We start from the raw sequence: 25,016 nt of genomic DNA, 5'->3' as shown, positions 1-25,016 counted from the left end.
CAAGTGCTCCAAGCATAAATTCATTCGAATAGTTCTGAGCAACCAACTGTGGTATAAATTCAGACAGAGTAAAAATGTTTAAATCTCCCTCCGAATATTGTAGTACTAAATCGAGAAAGAGAGAGAGAGAGAATGACAGTAAGAAACCCAAAACAGTTACATCATGCAGTAATTTTTTTCCAGTAAGATCAAAAAACCAGGAAGAAGCAGGATTCGTCTTCAGTGTTCCTTCATTAACACTTGAGTTGCTTTCATGTTTCTGCAATCCTTGAAATTTTCACTAGTTATCCAAATCGCTTGTAAATCAAAGTATTTTAAAGACTCAAACATAAAGCCCAATTAAGCAGCCTAGTTTTTCTTTAGACACTAGCTCCCACCATTTCACTCTCCATGGTGTCTCAAGGCCAACAAAGCACTGTGTTCTCAGCACATTAGGGGGTGAAATCCTTGAAAACCCGCAATCCTCACACAGATGGGCCTGTTCCTTCTGTCCTGCTTAGCAGTCTCTGCCACAGGAACAGCTGCACCCCTGCACTATCCTGCGAGGCATTCCTAAAAACACCTGGGCGAGCTGTTTAGGAAAAGAATTAGACACTGGAAGAGATGAGGGATAATTGGGGCGGGGGAGGGGGAGGACGACGACGGACCAAAAACCATATTCCTGGCACTCTCTCAACACTTGTGCGGAACCAAGCTCCAAGCCGGCACCTGGTAAAACGAACTGGTAGCTGTGACGATTCCAATTTACACATTCAGCACAACGTTCTGTCTGCCTGTCAATTTGAAACAGTTTTCTATTCAGTGATAACAGATACCCCCAAAGAATGCAGTGTGGAAATGCTGACAGGGATTTTATGCACTAGCTAGACCCTCTCTTTCTGGGGGCAGCTGTGTTTGCCTCCCTAACTTGTGAATGGACTGACAGCTCCTTACTTCTATGAATGGGGGGGAGGGGCACTGGGGGGGCGGGGGTGTAGGGAGACACAACTGATTTTTACACCTTAGAATTAAGGTATCAGTGTTTTCCATATGAATCCTGATCACATTTTTTTCTTAAGCAAAGTTAAATATGACTCAATTACTTTCCTTGAAAAAATGTCTGTGGGTACACAGCACAACAGTTCTCACCCATGAAAGTTTATATTGACAGTAAGTGGAGATCGTGCCGATATAGTTTCTAAGTAGACAGGCAGTGAGCAAATAAGAAATGAGAGCGAAAGGTAGGCACAGACATAACGGTAAATGAGGCGCGCCTCTGCAAAGGCTGAAAAAAAAGAGAAGAATCCGAAAGATGCGGAGGGAGGTTCATTTTACTTTTTTATTAAGTCTGGTTTTCGACAGTGTTACATACATTCTGCTAACTCTTCCCCACACCCTCTCTTCGTTCCATTCCACACCTATGCCTCATCTCCTTAATGGTCCCTTTTTTACATGGACAACTGGAGGGTTGGTTTTGTGACACGTTTAGTCCAATTCTGTGTGACCACTAATTGGAACTATCCATTGGAGTCTGGTGGGATCATCAGTGGTACACAGCTCCCCAGCCCTCCTGACTCTGTGTGATCAGATCTTTAAAGAGCATTATAAACACATAATTAAGTTAAAGATTTGTTCAGACAACTATAAATCCCAGGAAACTTTCTCATTCTTCTTATACTTAAATGACAAGCTAATCTACTGTGCTTACAAAATATTAATATTTATTTCCACATACATACCTTTCTCCCTAGAATTACTATATCCTTCTTCCAGGTAATTACCTAAGAAGATTATTCAACTGTTCTAACAATGCCATAACAACTCTCTTATATTTGTCCTATGAAAATTTATTCTTTAGCTGCTTTCAACAGTACCAAACTTTCATTTTTTAGAGCGGATGATTTTCTGAAATAAATAAGTAAGTACCATTGAGGAATAAGATGTGATGCGATGATGTTTTTAATCTGAGAGGAAACACAGTTGCAAAGTCAAGGATAATAACAGACCAACAGCCATGAGAACAGGAAAACTCACTTCTGAAACCTAAATCCATGTTCAATGCATTCTTGAAAACTTGTTTGAGCAGGGCAGGTGGTGGCATATGCCTTTAATCCCAGCAATCGGGAGGCAGATGCAGGAGGATCTCTGTGAATTCAAGGTCTGCCAGATCTACAAAGCCAGTTCTAGGACACAGAGAAACCCGAAAAACCAATGGAGGGAGGGAGGAAGGGAGGGAGGGAGGGAGGGAGGGAGGGAGGGAGGGAGGGAGGGAGGGAGGGAGGGAGGGAGGGAATAAAGAAAACAAAAACAGAAAATTTGTCTTTTAAGCAAATCTGTGAGCTAGACTGTGTTGGAGGCTAGAATTCTTAGCAGTTGTGTAGAAAACCGGACCTTTGATCCCCAGCATTCTTCAAGATACTGAACATAAAATATATCCAGTATGAACCATATATTTACCTCCACAGATTCTGTGATTTCCTTTTTGAAGTCAAACAGAAACAGTCACAGACAGCAATGTAAACCAGATATCCATTTATTAATGCTGACGAATGGATAATAAGAAATTCTGTCAACAACACAGGTCGCACACAACATGTACTGAAATTTAATATGTTAAAATAGCATGCTGTAAAAATTCCCCCAGCAAAACCTATTTGATTATCACAAACTATAAGCAAGTACTGCCAGCAGCAAGGTCTCTAGGAAGACACTAACTTTAAACCTAGATATTACCAGATAGAGTGTATAAGTCTGTATAAAATATCAAACAAAATGTCATTACTTCTTAAAGCGACAAAAAAAAATGCCTACTTCCTGAAAGGAACAAATCACAGAACCAGATCATGAGACTTTTCAAAGGCCATCATTGGTCATCGTGTCTAAACTGATGTCGTCAAAATTACTTCCAAAGCATTATCACAAACCATACAAAGCGCTCAGCTGAGTTCAGACTTCCAAGAAGGAAGTTCCGTGTCTGGGGAGAAGAAGCCAACATCCGCTGACTCGGTTTCGGGGACATTACCAACACCTAGATACTTTAAAGAACTAGAGGAATTTGCACTGAGTAACCAGAGTAACTTCCGACAACTAAGTTTTAAATACACTAATACTCAGGTGTGAAACCTAGTGACTCTTCCTGTAGGCTATGCACTCCTTGGGCCTCATATCTGTGCTTTAAACACCCAGATACTCAACATGCTGCTTGTATGGGCTCACTACTGAAACTCCAGCCCTGTGAGTGAAATACATCTATAATCTTACTTGGGTACTAAAGCTTTCTGGATGTGTTTTGCAATCAACTAAAACATATGAGTACATGAATCTTAGCGCTACCACAAATAAAAACATGAATAAAAGATTGTCACCAGCCTCACAGAATTCACTGGAACATATAAAAGGAAGCAAAAGAGTATATAAAAATAAGAGCCTTAATGGGGAAAGGTGCCTGTAAATCACTCTGTCCAATAAAAGGCATGCTGTCACTTCTACTGGTCAGTTCCGACGTCCATTAGACACTCCTGGGCAGTGGTTTACTACTCTCTACTGTGTTGCTGTGTGAATTCTAAGGATCTGTTTGTATTCATTTTTTAAGATTCCAAAAGAAACCGGTCTTCAAAAGCAGTCCCTACCAAAATTTAAGACAAAAAGCAAATAGCACCGTTTTTAAAGGGCATACTATCTTGTGTTTTGTGTGGTCTGTTCTTGTGTTTTGCTTGAGACAGGATCTCAAGTAGCCCAGGCTAGCTTCAAATTTCCAGTCATCCTGACTCTACCTCGCAGTCAGTGAGATCGCAAGCATATGCCACTACACCAGACAGAAAATACTAAGTGGTCATAGAACCGATGATGTTAACCCCCAACAGATATTCAAAACCTCAAAGTGCGGGGAGGGTGGAGAGGAGCTACCTGAACGTTGGGAACACACAAGAAGGGAAGTGCTACTTCAAACCTTTGTTTGCTAGCATAGAGAGCCTTGCAACTCATCCTACTGAACCCTCAAAACCATCTTGTGGTGCTGGCAGGTACCTGTCATTTGTGCTACAACACACACGTCAGTTAGCAACAAACTAGCAAACTAGCCATGTCACAGTGTAGCTTTGAGCCAGGAGAAGGTTTCTGAAGTGTGCCTGTGGGGAGTGAGAAGCCTATTTGGGAAGGGCGTGGGAGAACCTGAGGCAGTCTACTAGCCGAGGCACAATGTCAGCCACTGGGTGTGTCCTGAAATTGCTGCAGCATCGCAGCTCTGCAAATGATCTCTGCTCGACTGAAATGCATTCCAAAATGCAAGTTAAAGAAGCCAGCCAATCAAGTTACACACGGGGGCTTCTCCTCTATAACTGCCTTTAAAACTGTAGCCAAGGATTTAAAAGTAAAAGCAGGCATGCATTGTATCCACTGTGACAGATGTAAATTTGCCTTCTCTTGAGAGTCTTGCTCCATTATTAAAATATGTGACCCGGAGAACTATGTATACACTAGTGTTTTGATGAAATCAGCCTTCCAAAGATGAGGGTACTAATTTAATTTAAGGTTGCTTTCATTCTTTTGAACACAAATGATTAGAAACGTCTATCCACACCTTGTCAGAGGGTTTTGAATTTTATAGTGTCATACTTTTTACTTGCCTTATCGCTCGAACAAAAGCCCTTGAAATCACATGATCCTTACATTTGCTGTAGCTATAAATCCCTGCAGGACACTAAACTAAAATCTACTGACAAATGTTAGCAATAATTAGGGTCACAAATTAAGCCGAACACAAAGTTAATTCAAATGGTCAAATGCTGTTACTTAAATGGTTCCCGTTTTACCTCTGCTTAACATTTCTGAATGTGACTAAGTGTCTCTCGTTCTTCTGGTGTGCATTTAGCATTTTAGTTCAAACAGAGATGAGACCGGGAGGCAGAGATTGGCCATCTTGCAAACTGGGATCATGCCTATCCCCCAGTATTTTTTAGTCACTAAAGATTTTCCATTCAACTTCACCATCAATTAACAGGAGAGAAGAGAGTGGCGGCACTCAGGGGCGAGCCTTGTAGTAAACAGACAGGACTGCAGGACACACCAGCTGCCTTTAATGGGACAACAGGAAGAGCCTCTGGGAGCTATTCAGGGTGGACTATTTGCTGAAACTCTAAAACAGAGCCTAGGATCAAGGAAGCGTCCTGTGGCAAGCAGGATAAAGAGAAAGAATGACACCCACTGCCCACACCTCAAGGAGGACTGGAGAGTCCTGACATTAGCTACTGACGATGATAATCCCTGAGAAATGCAAACTAAGTATAACTACCACAGGCTTTCGGGATACCCACAGTCTGTCATCTCTTCAATAATTCTGATAATTTAGAAAACTACTTGCTTCTCCCTGAAAACATTCTGAAGATGCTTTTTCGTTGTTTTTTTTTTTTTCAGAAGTTGCGGAGTTAACACAGTTGTGTTATTTTGATACAAAACAAAAGTCACTTTCAATATAGCTTTGGTTCTTTGTTTTGCTTTGCTTAAGGGAAGGGTATGAGACAGAATCTTCCAATACAGCTCAGGTGAGCTACAAATTGGCCCAGAGTGGTCTGAACTTGTGACCCTCTTGCCTCAGGCTTTGTAAGTGTTGGACTTAGAGATGTGTGGCTACCTTGCCCAGATAGCATTTCATCTGCAATGGTATTAAATAAACAAAGAAAGTCTTGGAATGAATTCTCTCTTTTGATAACAACCATTAAGTTAAACAATAGTATATGATACATTTTGAAGCATATTTTATTCTGGAGTGACAAGCTCATGAGGTAGGAATATCAGTCAACCAACTAAAGCCAATGTAACATTCTATGGGGACAGAGCTGGAGTCAGCAATAAAACCTCGATGAAAGGACACCCCTTTCTGGGTCTTAGTTTCTGCATCTGTTAAGTGAAAGACTCTACACTACTAATCTCCAAGCTGTCATCCCAAGTCTCAAATGTCTTAACGCTCTAAACAATGAAAACAAAAATACCTAAGATGCCTACATACAACTGCTATTTCAAATTTGCTGTTTACTCAAATTCTGGTTTTTCAAGGACTCAAGAGACTACTGAAGACATTTAATTTGCGATTTTTAGTCTCATAAAATTAAATATTATCAGTAACCTATTTTTGTCCTTGAAAGGCAGGCAAAAGGATTATATCCTCTGTTGTAAAGAAACATTCTGTCGGCTGAGAAAAGGACTAGAACAACTTTGATTAAATGTATTATCAAGTGGCTTTATTATATGACCCTAACTGAGCACACAAAATATCCTTAAGCCATTTTTCCTGACCGGTTGACACTGAGGTACACCATGCCTATGATCTTCCAGTCCCAACATGCCACAGAATTAAAACTGCAGAGAAATGATGACTGTTAGTTACTGATGCATGCTGACTTTGAAAGAATCAATGTAAGACAACACAAAATAAACTCTTCCCAAATGAGTTAGGACAAAGAACAATGTTTCACATTACATGACTGACTGCTTGTTAACTGCTACTTTAAATGATAAAATAATGTATTAAGATGATATTAAAATAATGTATCTGTGTAGGGTAAAATAAAAGTAGGGCAGACCAACAGGGAATAGAGGGAAATATTAAGGAGAGGGCAGGCTGCATGGTTGTTCAGGGATTTTTTTTTTCCAAAGCAAATCATCACATAAAAGGTCATCTCCAAGCATACAAAATGGGATTAAAACATAACAAAATATAACAAGGTTCCCTGCATCCTGAGGTCTCTCTGTTCTTTCCTTAATAAGGGTCATAAAGCTGAGAATAATGCTGCTTTGGTATGCAGCCACGTTCTCCCTCTTAAAAACAAATGGCGTGCAATGCCCGAAATCACTATCATGCAAATTTTGATTTTTCTGAACACTTTAGTAACCACAACTCCAGGATACACATCTCCTCTCAGAGACTATCAAAGACTGTGCCACCTGGGAACCTGTCAGACGTGATCCACGCCTACCACAGACACTGAGTCAGAATCCAGGTTTTTCTTCAGATGCTCAAGCGACTCGCAGTCGTATGCACTAACTTCTGAGGCTCACTGTGCTGGATCTGACTTTTAAGGTCCAGCATGGCATCTATCTGTTTCTCCCCCAGCAAGAGGACCTTGGTGAGAGAGCAGTCATGACTGGCTCTTAGTCTCTTCAGTGTGTGAAGTGAAACCTTCGACACTACTAATCTCCAAGCTGCCTTTCCAAGTCAATGCCTGCTTCCTGTCTAGGTTCCCGGGCTTACCTCCTATCACTCCCACCTCCCACAACACTCCAACATTACAACAACAACACCCAAAAGTGGGTCTCAAATCCCAGTGAGATCTCCATGTGTCACCAATGCCCTCCTGAAATTTCTAGCTTCCGTCAATACAACACTAAACGGATCTAAGTCCAGATCTAAGACCAGACCATGAACCTCCTGATTCCGATCTTCACTTGGCTTCACTACCTCTTATCTAAAATACTCAGGACCAGAATTATTCCTGACATCAGAGTCTGTCTGACATGAGAGCATTTTCCAAGACTTTAAGGCAAAAACTGCAAACAACAACAAAAACTGCAAACAAGAACAAAAAATGCACCTTGACCCTCAAATGTTTAGACGTCAGAGCATTTTGTTTCAATTTTTAAATGAGGAAGTGGTCGGCCTATACTACAAAGAAAAGAATAGAGACCAAAGACAGGAGGGAGAACACATGATTAGGCCATAAATAGACAAAGAAATAGAAATAGATGATTACAAGGGACCAGTACTTGGTCCTCCTTTACAGAGCAATCCCTTATACAAAACACAACCTGCATTATCCCAAACTTATTCCATTCCAGGAACTTCCTCCTTCTTAACACTGAAGGATCCCTAAGACACAGAACTTCATCTTTATGTTCAATTCTAATTGTTTGCTATTTTTAAAAATATTTTTAAAAAGCTAATTATTTTTAAACATTTAATTCAGACCGTCATAACTTTGATCCCTACTGCCTCTCCTAACCATCTGTCTACCCATCTATTTCTTAAAGTCAAATCTTGATTTTTAAGACCCTATGCAAGAGAAAATCTCCTCAAAGCAGGGACTTATGATTGGAATTTAGAGCAAAAAGGTGGCATTTCCATCCAAGAGGCTGCTATGTCACTGACTGATGCTCTCTTCTTTTCTGTCTTGTTTTTAAGTAACATCGTAAGAATTATGTTTTATCCTGATTTTACAGCAACTGGACCCACAAGAAAAACTGGGTTAATATTTATTTGCTTCACTTTAAATTAACTAAACCACAGGATGTAGGGGCTGAAGATGAAGCCCGGGGATAGACTATTTGGCTAAACATGGATAAAGCCCTGGGTTCAACCCCCAGCACTGACAAATCTCAAGAAAAAATATTAATAGTGGGAAAATGCAAGTGAGGGAATATTTAAGACATGGATATCAAGGGTTTCAGAATAAAAGTGGAAGAAATCCAGAAAGAAAATAGCTGTAAGTCAAAAGGGGGAGGCGACGAAATAAACCAAGTGTAACAAAATCAGGATAGCTACTGAACCTTTAATTTAGTGATCTATTACAAAATCTTCTCATTTTAAATTCCCAAGCAGCTAGGCAAACTAGCAAATACTCTTCAAGACAAGAATGACAGGAAACCACTACCAACAGTGAAGCGTAGTCATCAGAAAAATGATCAAATGGCTGGCTAACACTAACACACACACACACACACACGCACACACACACGCACACACACACACGCACACATACACACACATACACACACACATACACACACACGCACACATACACACACGCACGCACACACACGCACGCACACACACGCACGCACACACATACACACACCCTTGAATCAAAACTTAACAACTAAGTACACAAAAAGTGTTTCTATCCTTGCGAGTCACCCCCAAATTAGAAGTACACAATAAGCCTTTGCTGTATTCTCCACCACTGCTAATAATGCACATAGACATTAACACTCTCATCTCCTGCTTGTCAACATGAACGCTCTTAGCAAAGACATTATGTGCCTATATCTCTGACTCGTCCGAATTCTAGGATTCCAGCCTCACGGAATAACTCACCCCCAAAGAAACACTCCCTATGAAGACATTTATCTACTTTACATAATACATTTTTATAACAGCTACTTAAAGCCATTGTCACAATAAGAGATGTAAATGATCTTTGCTTCATACACTGTTTTGTATTTACCTGTAACACTGGTATGTACATTGTAGAAAAAAAATTTTTAAATAATATGAATGGTTTTAAGTGTGAACCACGGTATCTTAATTCCTTTCAGTTCTCTCACTTTTCTCGTGAAGATGAGTTCCATTCACACTGGGAGCAAAAGGGGAGATGCTTTTAAGGAAAATAAGCTCATGAAAGTCAAACTCAAGAGAGTCCCCAGCCGATAAGAAGAGATTAGAAATGTTGTTTGTGCTTCCTGGAGCGCAGATACGGAATTCCCTGCTCAGCTTTGCATTTTAGCCACGAGATTCCCAAGGCTGGGACTAGGTATTCTCTTGGAATCACTTCTGTCAAGTTGACAAAAGGAGTTCAGAGACAGGGTTGAAAGATGTCAGGAGATATTCACTAATCCACATTGATGTCTGATACATGTAGCCTGCATGGCTGTCATATGTCATTCTCTGTCACGCAGAGGAGGGGAGAAGAAATAAAGTATGTGCCACAGGGTATCGAGCATATGTTTCGGTAAGGCGCTCCCTTAGAAATATGGAAGATAAATCAAGTTTGCCAGGCATACAAGGTCCTCATTAATAGTTATGCTCAATCCCTATCACTATTTCCCTGATATTGAAACCCAAATACAAGGTACATTTTAAAATTAAACACAGACACACACACACACACACACACACACGATTTCAAAAACAACGTGCTTCCTCAAAACTGAAACAAATGAATGGCAAATAATTAACAGAATTAAAGGCTTGAAAAATTGGGGTGCTTTCAAAGCTTCCTATATTTTTAATTAAGCTACCTTTAATAAATTATTGATTATTGCCAATATAATAATAAAAGTGATGAAAGCCTAATTTACATGTAAAAAAATCAACATTTCTAATATGTACTTTACTTTGAGAAAATCATAACATCTATTTATAAATATTTGATATCGTCTTTTCCATCCAAATTTTAAATCTTGAGAAATATCTCACAGTCAAGAACACAGTGGTAGTGAGTTTCTTTGGGTCAGCTGTTGTGAGAGACACAGTAATTTATGATACTCTTTCACTAGTCGTGAAAAAACAAACAAAAACAACTAAAAAAACAAAAAAGTAAATCTTTTTTAAAAATGACCTACATATACTACAAAGAAAAATTGTCAAAGCGTGTGTGTGTGCCCTATTATTTTAATTTATACACCTCTCACATTCAAAACAAATACATCTTCAACTGGAAACCAAGTAATTCTACACTACACATCATACTCAAATATGATGCTATGTTATACAGTTTATAAGGGGCATTAAATTTACATTTTAAACCCTATTATACATCATTACCTATGGAGAATGTTGCAACAGTCAAATTACATTACACTACCAATGCACAATAGAAAATATTTAAGGTGTCTCGTCCTACAAGGAGATGGTGTTAAGTGCTTGCTTTCTTAAAGACTAAAATAGCATTAGTCTGAACTAAAAATATAAATACAAAAAAAAGTAAATGCTTTGATTTGGATGGATGCTAATTTACTCAATCTCTGAGTTTAAACAATGAGGTTACATTAGCTATGCAGCGAGCACAGACACAATTCCTATTAATTTAATGGGAGTTATGACTTCCATTAAGTTTAATAGGAGTCATACAGCCAAATCCCCGTGTACCTTGCTGGAAATTCACGTCCTAGACATCAACTAATCAAACACACTGAAATGAACAAAAGTAGGCGATCCTGCTGGGCTCTGAAATCTAATATGGCTTCTGTAAGTCTGCTAGCTCAAGGGGCCCTTAGGCACTCCCAGAAAGAAAAAATACAAGATACCACTGTAAGGACACCGGCCCTAAGCCCAGATTGCCACTAAACCATGCTCACCCCCACGCCAATGTTATTTTTCGCAATTCAATGTGAATGTTTCTTTCTTTTTCTTTTCTTAGTTCAAGACCAAAACAGGTTTAGTAAACAAAACAAAACAAACAAACAACAAAAAACCTTTCCCAGCATCTATAGCTATACTCAAAGAGCCTGATCACCAGGGTTAAAAACAATAAATGAATGAATGAATAAATAAATAAATAACCCAAAAATGTAAGCACAAATCTCAAGAAAGCAAATGGTTTTACCAACTTCTGAATCAGAGTGAATAAAGATCCCATTTTCTTTTTCTCCAAAGTAATTTTTAAAACCCTACAGCCGAGGATGGGACCGTGAGTTAGTGACAGTTACTGCCTAGTCTGTGTAAGGACCTGGTTATTACACGATTATCCAAAAGCTCCTGACCCTCCTCCCGCTGTTACAATTATGTCTTGGAAGAATCACACCTTCCCGAGATGGGTACGGATTGGCTGATTACAGGAAAACAGACAACAGCAGGCAGGGACACTCCCTGACCCTGGGAAGATAACACAGTATGTGTGTGTACATGTGTGTATTCATGCTCATGTGGGTGCATGTTTGTTATACGTATGTGAACGCAAAAAATAAATGATTCTACTGGTCTGAACTACTTTACTCTCTCTTCAGTTTAGCCTTGGGGAATCGCCATTTCCCAACCAAACTGACCATTTTGAAAGAAATATTTGTATACCAAATCAAATTTCTAGTTCACATTTCATCTCATCTCTGCCTTTGTTCCATCGTTACCTATTAATATCAATAAATAGTGCAAATGTTTTAAGAAAACGCACCATTTCCAAACTGGCTTGATGCTATTTCCAGTGTTTTCTTGATGCCTATAAAATGTGAGCCTTTATTTATCAACTGCATCTACTGCAACACTTTTCTATGAAAGCGGGGTAAGTAACAATGCACTCTGGGTTAATTAACTAGAATTCAGAGTAATGATACATTCGTTGCATAAAAAATTCAGCCTCAAACTCATATCGCCGCCTTTTCTGAACAACCGCTATTATTTGTAACCTGTCACTTGAGTGAGCCTTCATGTGTCTGACTTATGCTTGCCAGGGCTCCATTATATGGCATAATTTAATTCTCTAGGACACAAAAATTCAATTTACTTTCCTACTTACTGATACATGATTCCACAGTGGGTTACTATGCTTATAAAACTTGGGCAAAGTAATCAAAGCACACCAGGTTCTCAACAGAGCTGACTTGTGCAAGGCAAGGTTAGCTCTATGGAAACATAAAACGACTGGATAGGAAATTTTCAAAACATTTCAAAGTATGATCTTCATACTATCACTGTTTATGCAGACACACTACACAATCTTTAATATTGCATAGGAGACTCAAGAACAGAGCATTGTAATATTCTGGAAAAAATCACATGGTAAATTGAGGGACAAACAATGCAAGCAGCTAAATTTTCATATAATTAGTAATAGCTCAGCACAAAACACACAACACACACACACACACACACACACCCCACACACACACCAAAACTGGAAGAATTCGCACAAGAACGATGTCATAGTGATGAGATTTGTCTAACCACTGAATAGATAGATGCCTCACAAATTTCGAGACACACCTCTCATGGATACTGATAGAGACCAAATTCAACACCACATGAAGCCTCCATACTTATCCCAAGGAAGAAAGAAAAAGCACTGAAGAATGGCTACTGGAGGTTTTGCCTTTTTTTTTTTTTTAATGTTCAGTGCTTACTTCTAGATTCTACTGTAAGGGTGAAAGACTGGCAAAACTAGGTTAAATATTGGAACGAATCCAATCCTGCGTGGGCTTGGCAGGTGGGTTTTAGTCTGTGGCAAACCTGGAGGAGCAGCACTCCACAGATCTGTTGAACTCCAATGTGCTCCTGAGGCTCCATCCCCAGCAAAGGAACACAAATCCTTGAATGAGATGCCTACTGTGGGCATCTCTCAGTCTCAAGCACCCACTCTGGCTTACTGCCCAATAAAGAGCACAGAAGGAGACACCCACTAGGAAGCCTCCTCTGGGTGTTTGTGAGGACTTTAGAGAAGGCACAGCCATTGGAACATTCATCTCTCATCACTCATCTCCAGAAAGGCGACGATGGGCAGATGACTCCAGGTCCCCTGTAAGAACGCTTGTTGTGGATTTTTTGAAGAACGGAGTTCAAATCCCAGAATCCACATAAAAGCCTAGGTGTGGCATTGTGGGGATGACTGGAGCTTAGTGGCACCAGGTAGCTCCAAGTTCAGTGAGACACCTTGGATCTAGTGAATGAGTCCTCAGTGTGTAACAAAACATGACCACCTACATCATCTTTTGGCCTCCACACACCTGGAAGACCATACGCCCCAGCACATACACACATACACAGACACACATTTAATTGAAAAAAGTAAAGTGGGTTAAAAAAGAAAGAAGGAAGGAGGGAGGGAAGAGAGAAAGAGAGAAAGAAGTCATGTAAGCAGTAGCTTAATGGCTGAGATTTTAATTTCTATCTCCTGTTCCAAATCCTTTACACCTAACTCTGATTGGTTTCTCAACAGGTGTTCACAGGTCATTATCTGGCTTCTGGTAATAAAAGCAGACCATGCCACGCACAACTCTTCCAAGACAACCTCACGTGCCACCGAAATGTCCTAGCATTGTGGGCTCACTGTGTCTCCTCTTAAAGCCAGCAGTGTAAGGCCCTCCCTGGCTCTATTTTTGCCAGTAGGAGGGAATTCTTTCAAAAGCAACATGTCCCTGGCCTGATGAGGCAAAAATGAAATTTCTCTTAAGAGCGGATATGAATCCTGACCTGAGAGGTGACGCTCGAAATAAAACGACAGCATCTCATGAAAAAGCCTCTGCACGCTGCCCCCCATGGAGCAAGCTACTGTGCTGGCAAAGTGGTCTCTGTCTTGATTGGAAAATTTTTCATTATTGGACTAATGAGCCATTGGTCCACACCTGGAATCTTTTTCAATGTATAAAAACACTCAAATGTAACAGCAGGACTTCAGACAGTGTTTCTCCAAAAAAAAAAAACAGATGCAAAATTATAGACCATACATATGATTTTCGCAGCAATCCAAGCCTGAGATTCATATTATTAAACTCTGTTTCCGCCTGTTTATCATTATAGTGCTAGTTATTCAACATATTACACTTTGAGATTTCCTATCTTCAATTCTAAAGCAAATAACTGATATCTCTGAGTTAAATGTTAGCCTGTGTATAACTTTCAAGTGAATACATAATGTTCCAAATATGGAACTATTTTCAAATAGTCCCAAATGTTAATCATTTAAATGACATTATTAAGTGGTGTTCATAATATCAACTGTAGGAAACAAGGAGAGCAGGCAGAAAATGAAACACAACTTTAAAACAAGCAATTTAAACAAATTCCTTTTGACAAAATACAAACGTTTTGTTTGCTGAACTTCTTCACAAGACAATGGACAACAGCTTCTCCACAGTTGATAATGTGCCTTTTCCCCATCTTTTCATTATTGTGGTAAAACTGGAGCATTGAAAAGTACCAATAAAACTAAATTTATAAATCTAATGCTTTATTATATTGAGATTAAAAGAATCCCTTGTGTGTGCAAGCATTTCTTAAAGATTTAAGTTAAGATTTTCTTGTTAAACATACATATTGCCATGATCTGCTAGGTATAAGATTGTCACATCTTACCTCTGTGATCACTTCAGGCCTGATCTAAAAAGCACGTGCATGAGCATTTTTTTATGTGGATAATACTGAAGACCATAAATAATAGGTATCAAAAAATTCCACATAGAAACTAATAAATGATAGTTTTCACTATTTAGAATCAACACTCCTTAAGTGTAGACTTACTGCTTTGAAATTTATGTCTCTTTTGAAGACTTTACTCACAATTATCTGTAAATGTAAACATTTTGTTGAGACTGGGGTAGAAATTCAATGTCTTTCTTAAAGATAGAGAAAGTTGATGGAAATCTTTATGAAATTTTTCACACTGCAAAGAGTATGAGCTCATTCATAAATAACATAAATTTTATTTCAGAGGTTACAAAAAATATACCTCAGAAGCAAATTAAGAACTGAAACTTGTAAGACAGGGTTTCAAAAAAAATAAAAACTAAAATGCAAAAAGTCCTAACAAAAGAATTCAAGTTTTCTGGAATAAAGGAAACCAACACAGGTAAAACATATACCTAAAGACTACTGAGAATTATAGTGTTTCGTAAATTTACAAAGACATAAAATACGAAACAGGGGAAATAAGTAATCTAGCACTTTCTATACCAGAGAACAGTATAATGAAAAGAATTTAGCCACTACAAAATGAATTCAACACTTTCTCTTAAAATAACAAAATAAGAATGTAGCCACTTTAACACAAAAAGGATTACATCCTTCAAGTCCTCCTGAGATTGAGAAGGAAAATGTGAACTGTGTCTTACCTTCTGTATTCGGTGAGAAACTGATTATAATGATAAACCACAGACTTCGCATTCTGCAACCAGAAGACACCATTATTGATCCCTTTAAATATTTTCTTTGTATTCCTTAATGAATCTAGTTATAAATGCCCAGCTTCATCGAACCCAGCAGTCTGCATCATTGATTCTCATATCTGAAAAAACAAACAAATCCATCACTTAGTAAGGCTCTGTTATGTCGTCATAGCAAATGCAGAAGTAACGACCCTCCAGCCTGCCCTCCATTTCATAAGTATAAAATCCATTCTGAGTGCATATCTAGGAAGTTATCTACTGCTAGACATACAGTATCTGAGACACTGGAAAAAAAGAAGCTCCCCCAAATGTATAGACAATCATGTTTATAACTCTTATCTATGCATTCTAATAATGATGTTCTCTTAGGAAAGTGTGAAAGCTTAGAAAATCACTTGACATAATACATGCATCTCTCCATGACATTAACCTTTTGATCAAAGAACTAGGTCTAGAATGCATAATACTTCTAAATAAATGTATAAACACACGAGCATTTGTTGATCATAGTAACAGCAATAGAATTCAATATTTCCCCAGTTGTCTTGCAAGATAGATTGCAAATCTGATGAGTTCATTTTTCTAAACAAAGGTAAATGGCTGTTAACATATGGGTGTACGTTCATTTACAACACAGGCAATCAAAATACCATCTTCAACCATTACTCCCCTGCTAATTACTCATAGAATGAGCAGTTAGTCATTGTCTCAAAACTACTTCCTTTTAATGCTTTAGGTTTCCTAACACGGCTTTTCTTTGAGTAAAGTGTAACTTCAGATCAAAGTAACACCACTTTATCTACTGGACCCGAAAATACCCAAAGATCCTGAGTACTGTATCTTCAAGGGCTTCAGGGTTTCTTTTCTTTTCTTTTTGAAGAAGCATCTAATTCTAGGTTATTCTGAAATTCATGAACTTCCTGCCCCAGCCTGAGCACGGGCATTAGAGGTGTGTGTCACAAGACTGGATGGTATCGCTTTTTAGAAATAACTGATATAGGGATGATTCTATTGTGATGATCTCTGATGGGCCCATCTTCCCAAACAGGAGAGCACAAAAGAATGAGGAGTATGACTTCAAAGTACCATCAGCTCCTAACGTCACACGAAAACAGATCATTTGAAGTCTTCCAGACAACTGGTTTACCTCTTTGTAGGGTAGTATAAGGAGTCATAGAGCCTTATAACACACATGAAATGAAGACAGTTCCCAAATATACTTGAACTTCCTGACACAGCCTCCCATGATAAAGAAACCACTGTGTCCCCTTGAAGGTCCCTTTCACAAGCTGCAACTGTGAAACTGCTGGAAGTGTTTGCTGCCAGGGGCAGGACTGAGATCTAACCCAAGGCCAAATCTGTGCTAGGTGAGCATTCTGCCAATGAGCTATCAACCTTAACCTTAACTGAAGAGTTCTACAAACTAGGGACATGAAGGCATTTCTTCCCCTTACATCTCTCGGGTTGTGTACATGGCTCACGACAAATTCTTAGTAATTTGCATCCTATCACTAAAACATGAAAAATGACAGCAAAACAAAATTTCCTTGCTAACCAAGTGTTCTGTCACATCATCTGAATTACTCATATCTGTTAGAAGCTCCATGTACCAGATTCTATTAGCAGTTTTCTCTATTCCATTAGGCGTCACCACGATATAACTTCAATGGAAAAGCGGTCAGATTCTAAATGGTTTGAAACATAACATTCATCAAACTACAAAGGGATTATCACAGCTGTCAGCAACAAATATACCAAAAAGAATGTAAGAAACAAATTACTCGGAATCTACTCTCTAGCATTTGCATATAAAAATCCACAGAAGTCTCAGATGAAAAGCTATTAAGACATTTCTATTATGAGAAATTGGTTTTATCATGCCTACAGGTTAAGGGATAAAACTATGTCTGTATATGTATATACACTTCAGCCCATATTTTCACTCTGTGAAAGCACTGAGATTTTAGGTATGGTCATGATGAAGGGAACACTGGGGATTATGCAGCCCTAAGTACACCCCATGTAAGCTTCCCTATCAAAAGAAACAAAACAAAAACAAGAGGCAGCATATTTCTTCCTCCTCTGACTGCAAACAATACAGGAAGCAGGAAAGCATCCAAACTTAGACAGGACACACCTCCACATGCAGAATTAGCCAGCTCTCTGACAATCTTCCCTAGGGTCAGTCAGAAGACAATCTGAAATGAAGCTGTAGTTGCGCTCCCAGGGCAAAGTTCCTGTGGCCACACGGAGAGTTATTCTACATTAGACAGATTAAATTTAAAGTTGGTGCTCGGACACACCCAGGTGCTCGTGGAAGAATACTTTCTCACAGGCTTCAATCTCTCTAGCCACCTGATCAAGCAGCTGAGAGTAATTTCAGTACGCAAATGGTATGCACTCATTGCTACAATTAAAACAGAGCCAGTCTTTGGACCGGCTCCATGCTCAAGCGAGGAATTTTTTGCCTATCCAAGTTTTTCCTGCAATAGGTTCTTTCCTCTCCCTGAGCTCTCCACACAGGCAACTTGCCCGATGTTCCGCTCTCAGCCGCTTCCAGTTTCTTAGAGCAATCCAAGATCCGTCTGTCTTTGGTCACCCACTATTTGAAAGAGTCCTTGTTTGTGGGAAGAAAAGGAAGGGGGAAATCAAGGACTGACGTCTGCCTTGTAGGAAACAGCTGCCAAGATAGGCTAGCCTGTGTGAGTGAGAGGGGAAGACAGGAGAGACCGCACAACCAAGACCTCCATTGTGGTCTTTGGCCAGCACTGCTACTTCAGAGACAGATTTTACACGCTGAAATTCCATGTGCTCTTAAGGCTTGAGAAGGCGAAACACACTTTACAATGCACAGTCCACTTGACAAGGAGACTCGGTGTGACTGTGTGTTTCTGGCAAATAGGAAATTCTGTAATGTATAAAGTCATGGCTTCTTTTATGTTAAAAAAAAAAAGGATGGAGTTCATCTGCCCATGCAGTAAGCTAAAAAAGAATATCAAATTTATTTTTTCTCATTCTACAACCTATAACGAATCACTTCCACATCAAATAAGATTATTTCCAGAACTTCATACTTTGAGTGTAGATTTTTGAAAACTAAGTCAGTAGACTTTACTGCTGGGATCCAAATTAAAAAACAACCCTTCACGGAACAAACGTTAATGAAGACTGAAACACTTGCAAATCACTATCAGCTAAGAATAGAATGAATGAATAAATACAGTGAAAGGATGCTTGGCTCCCACATAAGCTGGGGAAGCACCCCACAATGCCCTGCGCGCTGGTGCACACCTATAATCTGAGCAAGCAGGAGCCTAAAGCAGGGAGATCACAGTTCAAGGCTCACCTAGACTACGGGGGGCGGGGTGCAAGGGGCAGACATTTCTCACAAAGCAAAATAAAACTTAGGAACAAAAGCAGAAATGGGCTATCGAATATCCTTCCGACAAACAAAAGATTACTTTGAATAATGCCTCAGATTAACTAATTATTTATATTTAGACTTTTAGAAAATCTTCTTCCAAACACACCAGAAAGCTTAGCATGGCGGGGGGCGAGTGTATATCTTAGGAAAACTGGAGACAGCACAGTACCCCCTTAAACTAGCTCTAATTACAGCTAGCTTCTGACGGACAAGCAGCGCCCATGCCTCTGTCTCCTTCTCGAAATAAGGAGTCCAGCTATTTCTTGCTTCTGTGAACCACAAGCCATTGTCTACAAACCTCAGCAGTGACCTCCATAGCTCTGCACAACCTATTACTCAGCCATGTAAAAAGTCAATTAATGCATCCCTTACTAGGAAGGCCTCCCCAGCTGGGGAGTGACTTCCAGGAATATACCTCAGCACCAAGCACATCCCAACAGCCCTGGTTGCTGCAGACTCGGCTGTGAGTAACCTGCTTTTGTGTTTACCAGCTGCAGTGAACACCCCTGTGCCTTAAACTGTGAGCGAAATTACTTAAAAGGGAAACACCGATGACCAGCCCTCAGTCACACTGCTACGTTGCATCACATTTATCCCAATGACGGGACATTCCTTCCACAAGGACAGAAGACGGGAGGCGGAATCGCTGACAGGCATCGTGAAGCTGACAGAATGTAATATCAATGATAATTAAAGGAAAAGAAAGCTGAACTAAAATTCACTAAGACTCAACAATGAACATGGACTTTCTACCAAAAGCAAGGTAACTACAAAGAATCACTTAAGGTGCTCTCCACTGGTGGACCCTGAACTCCTTTCAACGCCGGCTATGAAACCCAAGCAGAAGCCTTGAGACAGCAAGGTGGGGAAAGAACCATCTTTCCCTGAGGCCAGCCAAAGGTCCCTCGCAGTGCACACCCAGTCACGCTGCAGGAATTGAAGCTTGCACGCTCCGGATCAGCCTCAAGTGTTACCCATTAATGTACGTCAGCTCTAAATGAAAGTAGGATGGTCCCACAGAGTCCGTCTTTCTCATCTCACTGCCGCTATAAAATTGTAGTCACTGTCACACAGGATTTCCCAGCTTTTTTTTTTAAAGGCAGCCTTTCCATATTTTACTAACGTAAATGCATTAGTCTCCCTCCCTCGGCCACAGTAACTTACAGAATTTGTACTAGCTTAGCTAAAACTGAGTCAGGGTTTTCAGTTGTCAGAGTGGTTTTGGTTCCACCCACTACAGGCAGGTTGGACTCGGCCCCCTTGCTCAGACCAGAGAAAACACCATCAGCTCTGCGAGTTTTCCACCGTCAGATGCCCCGAGTGAACGAGCCTTAGAAATCACTCATCTGAGGGGCTTTCTTGGCCTCAGACACTTCTTTGGGGTTTGAGTTTATTTTCTTCCCTTCTCAAGAACAGCATTTGGGGTGGAGGTGGCGAGGCTGAGAAGTTCAAGTCACGTGGCCAACCAGCATTCCCCACCCTCTGACTCCCTCTGCCTAATCCTTGCAGACAGACACTGCCTTCAAGACATCAGCAGCGCTTCTTGAACGCTCTAAGCTAAGGTCCCCTTAAGAGTCATGCTCGGTCTTACCCTTGACTGAAACCTCTTCGTTGTGAAGGAATAAATCCCCCTCTGGGGCTCAGAGGAGCAGGAAGAGTTCGGGAATTCTCCTACTTGCGTCTGCTTTCGGCTATCATCTAGAAAGGAGTCTTGCTGAGCCTGCAAAAGAGGCTGGGGCTGTGGGCATGAGGGCTCAGTCGGGGCAGGCTGCCTCCTCATTAAAACCCGTCCAGTTGAAATGACGAACGCAAATAGCTGTCATTTTCAAACCAGTACGGGGGACATCTTACGACAGCACAAGAAACTTGCAACTTAACTTCCACACAAAAGGGGGCTTGGGGAGGCATAGCCCCAGAGCAGCAAAATTACTGCACTGTGTATATTGGAAAGTTGTCAAATCCCTCAAATTTATATTCGAAATGTCACCAATGCATTTTGTACTTATCATTCGAAAACATTTGGAGTCCTGACAACACAGAAAGTATAGAGTTCTTATTGGGTTTTTTTTTAACTTTGATTTTTTGTTTGTTTGTTTGTTTGCTTGTTTTCACCATTTGGGTAAAGGAAAAGCTATTATGACTAAATGACTGGCTGACTGGCTTATTGATTTAGGGTTTCTGAAACAGGGGTCATGTAGGTCAGATTCACTATATAGCTAAGGGTATCCTTGTTTCCTTATCTTCCACCTTCCAAACCCTGGAACTACAGGGGAATGTCACCATGCCTTACTTACCCAGAAAAACTAGTACTATTTATGTATTTACGTATAAGTTATTAATAGATGGTGTGCGTGCATGCACGGTCATCACATGTACATGTGCTAATATATCCACGCATATGGACACAGGTCTGAGGTTGGCATTTGGTATCATCTTCATTTCTCTTCACATTTTTTACCAGAAGCAAGGTACAGCTCTGAACCTTTGAGCTTGTTTATAGCTAGCTCACCTATTCTGGCTATTCTAAATAGCCAGCCTGCTCCAGAATCCACAGGCTCTACCACAAGGGTGCTGGGATTAAAGGCGCCCTTACCACAAGCGATCCATACAGTTTGCTTGGTTGTTTGTTGTTTTTTTTTTTTTTTTTTTTTGGCCAAATACCCAACACCAAGACTAGATGTAGGACTGGAAAGAGGCGCATTCAGTAATCCTTGTAAGAATGCTAGCTTGGAGCTACAAGGCCCCTTCATTAAGTTTTCTGAACTTACACAGCTGATTAAATGGAGGGGCAAACATGCCCATGGAGGCTAAGCGGGGGAAGCTGAGAACCCCAACAACTATCCACCGACCCACTGATAAGCAGGCTCTTAGAAGTGGCTTCTAGTTGCCTTGCACTAAGAGTAAGAGAAAAGCCTTTTAATTCAAAGGGAGATAGCACTCTAGGTCAAAAACGGCTCATCTGAATATACAGCTATGAATGCCCAGCTAAGTAAATAATAAAAAGTTACACAGACAAACTATATAGTTTAAAGTGAGAAACATACAGGCTGTTCCAAAGCAGTGAGGAGAGTGAATGATAGGAAACACACTCATGGTCTAAAGTCACAATTGCCATTAATAAAGTTGATCATATAAACCTACTTCATGGATCCTAATACAATTTACTTTAAAATGAAAAATGTAAACAAAGTCATTTTGTGATTATGAAAGTGTTGAAAAAACCATAAGAATAATGAGTTGATTTTCAAAATGTTTACATGAGCAAAACTAACATCCCTCAGGTAATGATAACTATGTATTAACTTAATTTTTAGTATTTCCAGTTGAGCTATCTTAATTTTATCCATTCATATTGCTATTTAAGGCGCTAACAATTACATGTTATAAATTAGCAAATTACTCTCGACTGATAAATCATCACATGAATCAAACTACCTGAGAAGCTGCTTTGAAATCAATAAAAACAAGAAACACAAATATTAACAATATTTATACTTTAATTATCGCCAAAGGAATCAATATTCAAATTCCCTCTTGGTCTGAGTATACAACCACTAAGTGAAATAATAATGAATGACCCAGGCTCGCTGTATGTTACAAGAATCCGTGGAAGTGATGAGTTATTCTGGAAAAAGCATTCAAATGATCTTTAAAAATATAAAAAAATAGCTTAAAAATATTTAGCAAGAGCCCATCATGTTCATTCTTGCCAGTAATTCCAGCACTCGTGAAGCCGACACAGGAAGACTACTACAAATTCAAACACAGCTTGGGCTACACTGTCTCAAACAACAATCAAAAAACCCAAAAATAAATGAATCAAAGAGAAAACACAGCATAAAGCTGAAGAAAAATGTAACATACAGCACCACAGGTTTGCAATAAGCCAGTAGACAATACAATTTGCTCAGAAGTTGTCATTTTATACAGCATTATATAAGTTTGTACTTCTTTTAAATTGACATGGGTCATATTAGCATACTCTCTGGGTCCCACTAGCTAATGAGTTATGCCTAGGTCTTTCTGACCTTGAATTCTGAAATCAATGTGTTTTTTTTTTCTTATTTATTTCACATACTAGTTAGTCCTTCAGTTTCTAAAGGAATTTTTTGGAAAGACTATGATGAAGAAGCTAAAACTCTATGGAGAAGTCATCAAATAGAGATATACAAAACACATAATTACTAAATTAACAAAACTTACTAATAACAAATGTATTTCATACCAAAATTCAAAGGAAGCCAGAGTTTCTTCATGGGTGTCTCCTGGAGATGTATTTGTTCAAGGCAGAGATCAAGTGCACACTTAACCTGCTTACTGAGGGTTGAGACCAGTCACAAACATCTGGGTCTCAAGTTCAGCAGTTGTATAGGCATGTGGGAAAGTCCATAAACCTACAATTGTGTTGTTTTCTAATTTTCCCACTTAGAGACTTTGGTGCTGATGTCACTGTAAGTAATATCAAGGGAAACATTCATGGGCTTCTGCAGTGTGTCTAAATTCCTGTTGTACTGGCAGCTATAACACAGCACCTTGACATTTATTCCACTCGTATACTCTAGACTCCACCTTTCTAGAAAACTAGATCATCAAAACTCAACATGTCAGGAGAGACTTCAAGCAAGAACAGGCCATTGGGTCAAGACTCCTTAAGTCATCAAATTTCCCTGCCATGTGTATCTATTGATAATAACAGTTTTTTTCTTTGTAGAGAAAAGGAAGTATATCAACTACTTCTAAATCATTAAATCTACTAGTAGCAAACAGATTCCATTTGAGTTTAAATAAGTGAACAGAACAGAGTGTCATCTTCAGATATCAGGATTAATTCTAAGAACTAAGATTGTTAGGTAGCCTTGGCTAAGGAGTGAGAAACTAGTCTTAAGAGTTTAAGGCAATGTCAGAGAGGAATTTGTCAACTTCAGAAATAAATACCAACTGTGTCACTTTGAACAGGTAACAGCTGTCAAGTAAATAAATTTTAAAATTGTTGAAAATTCAAAATATTATATTTTATAGATTCGTGCTACCCCACTCAGAGTAGGGTGAGGCCTGAGGTTTTCAGAAAAGTGATTTTCAAAACAAAAATGCAATTTTATAATCCCTGGTAAAATTTCAAATGACACTACGAAAATAATACAACAGTTATGTTTTTAAAAAAAGCAAAAGAAGGTTACAAAAACTTATTCAACATTTAAGTAACTTTACAAGCCTTCCTCATTAATTCGTGTGTGTGTGTGTGTGTGTGTGTGTGTGTGTGTCTGGTCTGTCTGTGTGTGTGTAGTAATGATTTTTTAAACGTTTTATTAAAGAGCTTTGTGGGGGCTGCTTATTGGTATCTCATTACATACAAGAAAAGAGAAAAAGTGTATGTGACTGACAGCTGCAATCCCAATGCTTGGGATACTGGAAGAAGGCCAGCCTGGGCTACCGAGTGAGAGTCTGCCATGGGGTTGAGGGGAGCACAGTGGTCGCCTTGTAATCTCAGCAGGAAGACCACACAGACAAGGCCAACCTGGACCACACAGTGAGACCCCATCTCCAGAAACCAAAAAGCTGATGTGAAAGGGTAAGGGCCCATGATAGCCCGTGATTCCTTAGATCTGCTGAGTTTAAAGTTATGAATTGTTTCATTATATTTGGAAAGAGTAAAACCACCAAGTTACATACACAGACTCCATGGGTATCAGAACAAGGATCAGATAACATCATCTATAAAGGACCAGATAGTTAACTGGTTAGGAGTCAAGACTCTCTGTCAACACCACACAGCTAGGCCACTATGATAAAGGTGAAATGAATGAGCACGGTTACGGAGCAGAGCTCCCTTCTTAAAACGGGTGGCCGACCCACCCCCCTTCAGACGCAGGGTCTGACCAGAACGACTGGAGGCAGCTGAGTACCATGGTGAACTCATGGCTATCAGCGTCTACCTGCATTACCCACGCCCTCAGTCTGCTCTTTCCAGAAAATTCATCTGAACCTTCAGGTGAAGGCAAATGAACCGTGCTGATGAGAAAAACAAAACAAA

General features: G+C 39.7%; 1 protein-coding gene across 3 annotated transcripts in view; it reads right to left on the bottom strand.

Moving 5' to 3' along the window:
• The window catches only part of Adgrl2 (adhesion G protein-coupled receptor L2), a 616,339-nt gene that overhangs the window by 119,974 nt on the left and 471,349 nt on the right, over window positions 1–25,016 (bottom strand). For all 3 annotated transcript variants that reach the window (XM_040751610.1, XM_040751611.1, XM_040751609.1), the window contains one exon: window positions 15,508–15,680. In XM_040751610.1, the coding sequence (XP_040607544.1) occupies window positions 15,508–15,580 (73 nt within the window). In that variant the 5' untranslated portion in view covers window positions 15,581–15,680. The remainder of the gene's footprint in view (window positions 1–15,507; window positions 15,681–25,016) is intronic.

The sequence above is a fragment of the Mesocricetus auratus genome, unplaced genomic scaffold, assembly GCF_017639785.1.
Source record: "Mesocricetus auratus isolate SY011 unplaced genomic scaffold, BCM_Maur_2.0 Super-Scaffold_100009, whole genome shotgun sequence".
Taxonomy (NCBI): Eukaryota; Metazoa; Chordata; class Mammalia; order Rodentia; family Cricetidae; genus Mesocricetus; species Mesocricetus auratus.
The sequence above is the reverse complement of the archived record's forward strand: the minus strand, read 5'-3'. Positions and strand labels throughout refer to the sequence as shown.